Below are 8,474 nucleotides of genomic sequence, written 5' to 3'. Positions count from 1 at the left end.
ACATCCCCCATAATAAAAGTTGGTCTTTTGACAAGAGTGTGTTTTGGATAACTCTGAATTTTAGGGCTAATCTTAGTGACTTGAGTGGAACCCTGTGGCTTTAACCATACTCACTGTAACAGAATCATCTAAATTTCTAATATTGCACATAATGCTTTTAACATGACTGTATATTTTTGTTCAAAGATGAAGGATTTGATATGATATGGATGATGCTAACATATCAACTAAGATGATTCCGACATCGACATCATTATCAACTTGATATATGCACACCATAGCGACGTTAAAAAATTATTCCAAAAGTTCAATAAAAAAAGAATTGATATCTTTTAAAGTAAAAACATATTAACTTAACAGCGCTAGGACACAAGAGATTGTTTACTTTCCCAAGGGAAAGGAAAGAATTTTGAAAGAGAAACTAATAATGAGATCGAGGAAAGAATTTAGAAAGAGAAACTAATAATAATGAGGTTGAGACTTTGGCCGTATAAATGGGATTAAATCTAATTCATTAGGTTTCTAAGCTCATTTATATGCAATTAAATTTATTGCAGTATTATGATATTAGGTTTTTGGAAATTATTTTCAAGTTAAATAATTTTATTATAAATATATGGAAAATAATGAAAAAATAAATAAGATTTGAGATGATGAAAAGGGTAAAGAATAATTTTATTAAAAATGTATAGAGAATAATGAAAAAATAAATAAGATTTGAGACGATAAAAAGGGTAAAGAAGTATGTGGCTCGACCAAACCACATTAAGGTACATCGGTTTTTGAAATAAAATTTCATCCTTACTTTGACATCTACAAATATATATTTCTTTATATACGAATGGTAATTTCTTTAAATAGGAATGGTAAGATAGAGGGATTGAGATTGTTTATTATCTCAAAGGAAAGGAAAGAATATCATTTGCATGGGATTTAGGATGAGTAACTAATAATGAGATTGAGGTTTTGCATTTATATATGGGATTAAAATTAATAGGAAATTTCAAATTTATAATTAAAAGTGCAGTAAATAATATTGATAAAATTAGAATAATTTTATTAAAAAATATATAAAGAATAAGGAAAGAAAAAACAAAATTATATAAGATGAAATACTATCATATCTTAAGAATCTTGGATAGGAAGGCATATTATACCCCAAAAAGCATGTGTTTTGAAGGAGACACGTTAAAAAACAAGTCTTTGAAACAAAACTCTATCCTCAATTCATATCTAAAGGCCCATTAATACCTTTATACAATCAATTGTCCTTTTCCTTCATCCTTGTAGAAGATTTCTCCTTAATACTAGTGTTTGGCCTTCCATAATGTTTGGAGATCTCAATACTTTGAAGGACTTTAAATTCGGCTTGATGGAGCTTGTTCTTTGGTTTTTGGTTTTGTTGTGGATTTTTGTTTTTGTTTTGCATGTTTAAATTTGTTTTTCTAGAAGTTTTTCATGTTGGTGTTTATAGGAGTTAAGAAATTTGCCTTAGTTTGGAATTATAACTTTTCATCCTTTGTTGTTTTAAATTATTATTATTATTAGAATTACTTGAGTTTAGTAATTTACATTAGACTTTAAGTCAGAAGTCAAAGCTTTATGCGTGGACTAATAAGACTCCTTTATCAAATAGGTATTGTTTGGGTGTAAGCATGATGACAAATATTTTACATGTGAAATTTAAGAGGTCAAAAAATAATTGAAGATTCAAAAGATTGGACTTATACAAAAATGCCATTGTCACTGTGAAAGCCTAGAACTCAAGAAGATACACTAGATAGGGAATCTTCCATAATAATGGAATCACCTTCTCTAAAAGACTATAGATGAGATATAGAGCTTTCAAAGCATGATTCAAAACTAGATGCATTTAATTGCATGGTCAATTGTATAGAGTGATGGTGAATTGGTTCAAACAACTCCAAATTTCAGGCATTGACATAGTCCATTAGAACAATATGGACATAGATATCAAACATGTGTAGCTTTGTTTTTACATGATTTTTCAAAATATCTATATGCTTAGGGACTATGTTAAAATTGATACTTGCAAATTTGTAATATTTTTTTTGAAAAAGAATAGCACTATGTTAAAATTGATACTTACAAATTTGTATTTTTTGAAAAAAAAAAACCCAATATAACTAGTAAAATCTCTACTTGAGTGTTCGTTTCACTTGTGTAAAACATATACTTTTTGTTCATATTTAGTATATATATATATATATATATATATATATATATTTGTGATGTTTATCTTGAGCATATTTATATGTATTCAAACAAATGTAATATTGTGTAAAAATAGAATTCGATAAGAAGTTATATATATGTATATGTATAAGAAGTTTGTTTTCCGTTGCATTGCTAGCCTTGCCTGTTTATTATTCTCCCACTTTTCTTTCTTCGGTCACACTCATGTGCCTTCATGGTTTTCAGCTCTCCTGCTTTTTCTTTTCTTTGGTCACACTCATACTGCTTCCTTCCTTCCTTCGATATTCGTTCTGCTTTTGCTCTGTTTGCAAGTTTGTTTTCCGTTGCATTGCTAGCCTTGCTTGTTTATTATTCTCCCCCTTTTCTTTCTTCGGTCACACTCATGTGCCTTCATGGTTTTCAGCTCTCCTGCTTTTTCTTTTCTTTGGTCACACTCATATTGCTTCCTTCCTTCCTTTTATTCTCACTTTTCCTTTTTTCCGTCACATTCTGCCCAAAGAAAATCAGGAGAAACGACCACTGCTTGCTTTATATTAATTGGATTCATTGTTGTACCTATTCACCTCACCTTCCATACATATTATTTTGTCTGCAAATATCTACTGCTTTTTCATATTGCTTGTGCTTTTTCTCTATTTGCAAAATTTATTTTCCATATTGTTTCTGCTTTTTCCCTCTGCTTTCTTTGTCGTTGCAAAAGCCATGGAGGCCGTTTGCACTAGAGCAATAGCCAACATCATAAGCAACGTTGTTAGTGTTGTTATTTCTCCACTAGTCCAAACTATAGATGATGTTATTCACTTGGAAAGAAACACACAGTTTCTGCAAGAAAAGCTAAGTAGTGTCAAAGTCTTCTTAGATGACATGGTCAACCAATTTCAACATCATCAAAGAATTATCCCCCCCCCCCTCTAAATGATGGGTTGGAAAGGCTCCAACTTTCCCTGCAAGATGCGGAGAGCATCATACAACACTCCCAACAACGGAAAGGTTGCTTAGATTGCCGCTTTTGCAAGCCCAGATTGTGTGGAAAAATTAGCGAATGCAAATTAAATATCATTGAGCGCCGAAAAAATCTTGAAAATGCGATTTCAACCAGAAGTTCTACTCAATGGATTGTTTCTTCTAAGCCACTGGAAGTAGGGGCATTACTTCAGCCAGTACCGGAGTCTGGCTTTGTGGGATCTGGGATAAAAGAAGCGGAGATGTGGCCGAATAGAAGGCTTGAAGATGCAGAATATCATCAATTTCAGGTAATACGCATCACTGGCATGGGTGGTGTTGGCAAGAAGGCGTTGTTGAGAATGGTCTTTAACACCCACAAGAAAGGTAATGTGTTTGAAAACATGATTTGGTTAACTATTTCAAAAAAGTTTAACATTCAGGAGTTGCAAAGTGTTATTGTGAAAGAAATTAGTTTAAACTTAGGGATGGACAGTTCTAATGCTGAGAGCAGTTCTACTGTTCTTGACATGCAAAAGAGGGAACTTTCTAATTATCTCAAGGAGAAGAAATTTCTACTCATTCTGGACGATGTGTGGAATCAAATCCACCTGGAAGAAGAACTGGGAATCCCTTTGGGAAATTATAAAGGTAGTAGAGTGGTAATCTCTACCTGCAGCAAAGAAGTGATTCGAAAAATGGTGGAAAATGATGACTACTCCATACAGATAAAACCCCTATCCATGGAAGAAGGATGGAGATTGTTTGGCAGAGTTGCCTTCAATGCAGGCCATGCTCCTACAAAAATTGTAGAGGATATTGCTAGAGAAATTGCAGAAGAGTGTAAAGGTCTACCTTTGGCGATAAATGTTGTTGCAGCAACAATGAAGGGTAATACTTCTGCTGATGAGTGGAGTTTTGCTCTAACTCAAATGAAAAATGTAGATCCTGATTTTTTAAAGTTGTACAGTGGCATTGATGAAGACCTCTATGGGCGACTCAAACGGAGTTACGATCGTAACTTACAGAACTGTTTTCTATATTGTGGTGCCTTTGCCGAAGACGCAGAGATTGAGGTGGAGCAATTGGTGGAGATGTGGATAGGGGAGGGATTGGTTAGTAGCATAGACAAAAGCCAATTAATGGTAGTAGGAGGCAGGTATGTAAATCTTTTAGTAGAACATTGCTTGTTTGAGCACGTTAGCAATGATACTGTTATTGGCCAAAAGAAGTGGATAAAAGTTCATGACATTCTTCGTGATATGGCGCTCCATATTGGTGAAAAAGAAGAGAAACATTTATTTAGAACAAGACAAAAGCTGGACCGGTTTCCTGTAGAACAAGTGATGGACGATTGTAAGAGAATAGCAATTCGCTATTGTAATAATACTGCATTTATGCCCACAGATTTCAGATGTCCAACAACACTTGAAACTTTGATCTTAGCCCAAAATGAGGGTTTAAGAGAAGTTCCAAATGGCTTCTTACTCAATCTCCCCTCTCTAAGGGTTTTGGATCTTAGCGACACTAATATAACATCGTTGCCAGAGTCTATGTGGCAACTCAAATAGCTTGAGTTTCTAGGGTTGAATGGCACCAAAATCAGTACTTTGCCCGCTGAGGTATGCAATCTTTCTCGATTGCAATTTTTGCATCTTTGAGACTGTCGATGGCTAAAATCCTTGCCATGTACAATAGGAGAGCTGAAAAATCTCAAGCATTTAGATCTAAATGAGTGTGAGAGATTAGCGGGGATTCCACGTGGGATCTCTCAACTTACGTCATTGAACAAGCTAGGCTTGTTGACGGGAAAGGTTGTGCTGGGAGTGGACGAAGGTGAGAGTGGTATGTGCAGTTTGAAGGATTTTACAAATTTTCCAAATTTGATGGAGCTCCGTATATATGTCAAAGCGGGAAAGACAGTAGACGGAAAAAGGTGGGGAATAAAAGTGGGTCCAATGGGAACTTGGTTGCAGATGAAGCATTTGGTATTGCAATTTGATAGGAATGAGCATGAGGTAATGGAGGATCTTCCCCCAGACATGCAAAACATGAAGAACCTGCAGACATTTGGTCTCTTCAGTTATGGAGGGATAAGTTTGCCCAATTGTATTTGTGACTTTGAACGATTGGAGCAGCTGTGCTTGTTCAGTTGTGACCATCTGGAAGAGCTTCCACCATTGGAGAGATTGCCAAATTTAAGGGTATTGAGATTATAGATGTTAAATAAAGTGAGGGAGTTGGGGATTAGGGGAAGCGTTGGTGGATTTTCGATGTTGGAGCGCTTGGAGATATGGAACATGCCGGTGTTAGAGAATATATCAAGCTCCTCCTCATCATCAAATGTTGCGTGGACGGAGGGTACAATTCCCAAGCTTCAACTCTTGAATATACAGTATTGCAGGGCACTCAAGAGATTGCTAGTAGGAATCGAGAAGCTTTCAAATTTAAAAGACATAGAAATTGACGCTGGTGTATGGGAAAGATCCATTCAGGCAGATCATAACATAAAAATCTGCCTGGAAGAAAAGCTCAAATTATTGTAATAATAACATTTATAATAAATGTTATTAATAGTTAGAATTAAAGAAAATATGAGAATGTCATATGTAAATGAATAATTAAAGAAAGAATTATTATTACAACTCATTTATTTTTGGCCTGGAATATATTCCATTTTCACAATTATCCTTAATGTTATTAAAGAAAAAGGTTGTTAAAAAAATCACTATTAAGTTTTTCATTTAAATTTTTTAATAAATATTTTATTTAATATTAATTTGTGTTTTTACACTTTATTTTATATTTTAATAAATTGTTTTATACATAAATCATATTATTTTATTAATTTTTCTATTTTGATTAATATTTTATAACTTTTTTTAATATGTTATCAACTCTGTCAAAATGATTTTATTAACTTTTCTATCTTAATTAATATTTTATAACCTTTTTTTAATAGGTTATTAACTCCATAAAAATGATTTTAGAGAGATTTTTTTCGGCAAAAATCACAAGGAATATCATTTGTCGACGCGTTTCGAACCAACTAGTGTGGTTCATCGTCAGGACAAGTTGAAGAAACAGATCCAGCAAAGCAAGTTAAATAATCTGAGCAGAGCACCCAACAACTAACTTGACCAACGGCTAGTTTGACTCTAGGACCGAGGTCAAAATTATTTTATTAGTTAAATAAGAAAGAATTAGGACCAAAAAGCATAAAACAAATTTTTGAAGGTTATTTAGTTAAAAAATATTATTAAAAATTAAATGCTAATCATAATATAGAAGGAAATTTAGTTAAATAAGGGACCTTAAAATATAATTTAAAGGTTTAAAAAATAATCATATTTAAAAATATTATTAAAAATAAAAAATTAATTAATAATTAAAAGCAAAGGTAGATACAAAAAAGACCTAATAAAGAAAATCAAAAGGAGGTTAGGTACGATAGAAGATTAGCTAAAAAGTCAAAGTTAAAATAAATAAAAAAGTAATAATAAACCCATAAATAAATAAAAAGTCAATAAACAATTAAGTAAATCAATAAATAAAATTAAATAAATTGGTTAAAATAAATTAGTTAATAATATAAATGAATTAAATGAATGAATAAAATAAATAAAATAAATAAAATTAACAATAAAGAAAATTAACTAAGTAAATAAATAAATAACCTTAAAATCTACAATTAAAGGCTTAAGAAATATATAAAATAATATTATTAAAACTTATAAAATAATTAATAATTAAAAGGAAAGAAAGTAACATAAAAGACCTAATCATAAAGAATGTCAAAAGGATGTTAGGTTAGTTGGAAAATTAGTTAAAAAGTCTAAGCTAAAAAAGAACAAAAGTACTAAAAAATAAAATTAACATCAAATAAATAAATAAATACATAAATATAAAACAACGAAAATAAATTATTTATTAATAAATAAATAAAATAACAATAACACTTAAAATAATAAATAGAATAAAATTAACAATAAAAAAATATAATATCAAATAAATAAATAAAAAGTAAATAAATAAAACAATAAATAAATATTAAATAAATATAAAACAGCTAAAATAAATTAGTTATTAATAAATAAATAAAAATAATAACACCTAAAATAATAAAGAGAATAAAACTAACAATAAAAAATATACTAAAAACCCCAAAGAGGAGGGCGGAAAAACAACTAGGAAGAGAGTGCTGGGACCCAACACCTACTGATTTTCCAGCCATCCTCCCTATTGAGATTGCTTGGCCTTTTTTCAATCTCAAGCGCCTCCCTAAATTTACGATGATGGAAATGCGAAACCTTAGGAATAACACTGGCCTCCTCAATACAAACATGATGATTGGTTTTCTCAGCATGTTCAGCTAAAGCGGAAGACTTAGCTCGCCTATGCTTCAGGTCCGCTACGTGTTCGCTAATCCTTTGATTGATGGAGCGACCAGTCTCCCCAATATAGGGGGTCCCACATGAACAAGGGATCATATAAACACCTTTCATATCCTTAGGGTCGATAGGATCCTTTACAGATCTGAGGGACATACAAATGGTGTTCAGGGGCCTAAAGGACACAGGGATACTATGCTTCCTGAGAATCCTTCCAATTCTATCAGTGGTCCCCTGGACATACGGAAGATGGACACCTGGAATTCGCTCCTTCGGTTCCCTTTTTGTCAGAGAATTCTTGGAAGCTTTAAGGAAAGCCCTCTGACCCAAGTATCTACTATAACCATTCTCAACAAAGACATCAAGCAGATGGGATTTCTCATTCTCAAAGCTCTTTTTGTCCGAGATCCTAAGGGCCCGAGTAGCAAGGGTATTGAGAACACCCATCTTTTGAGCCGGGAAATGGTGGGAACTGGCATGAAGATACTGCTCCGTATGAGTTTTCTTTCGAAAAACTCTATGGGCGAGGGAACCATCACTATTCTTAGAAATAAGAATATCCAGGAATGGAAGGCATCCATCAACTTCCTGCTCCTTAGTGAACTTAATGGTTGAGGATTGATTATTGAGATGATCAAAGAAGAGGTCAAGCTCATCCTCGCCATGAGGCCATATGATATTGGTGTCATCCACATACCTTCTCCATAGCTTAGGCAAGATTCGGGAAGAGCTAAGAGCCTTGGACTCAAAATCTTCCATAAACAGATTAGCAACAACAGGGGAAAGCGGTGAGCCCATCACAACCCCACAGGTTTGCTCGAAGAACTCCCCTTCAAAACAGAAGAAGGTGGAAGTGAGACAGATCTCAACCAACCTGGCCGTGTCCGGATCAGTTAGGCGGTTGATCACCTCCATGGCTTCATT

The 8,474-nt window shown here is 33.1% G+C and overlaps 1 protein-coding gene across 1 annotated transcript; it reads left to right on the top strand.

The window, feature by feature from the left end:
• Positions 1–3,422: 3,422 nt before the first annotated feature.
• LOC149147963 (putative disease resistance protein At4g27220) lies at positions 3,423–4,730 on the top strand. Its single transcript, XM_089442026.1, has one exon. It carries the CDS (start codon positions 3,423–3,425, stop codon positions 4,728–4,730), a length of 1,308 nt encoding a protein of 435 aa, XP_089298152.1.
• Positions 4,731–8,474: the final 3,744 nt, after the last annotated feature.

The sequence above is a fragment of the Pinus tabuliformis genome, chromosome 9, assembly GCF_031772625.1.
Source record: "Pinus tabuliformis cultivar Carrire ecotype Pingquan chromosome 9, CPIR1, whole genome shotgun sequence".
Classification (NCBI taxonomy): Eukaryota; Viridiplantae; Streptophyta; class Pinopsida; order Pinales; family Pinaceae; genus Pinus; species Pinus tabuliformis.
Note: the sequence above shows the minus strand (reverse complement) of the source record. Positions and strands in the feature narration are given on the sequence as shown.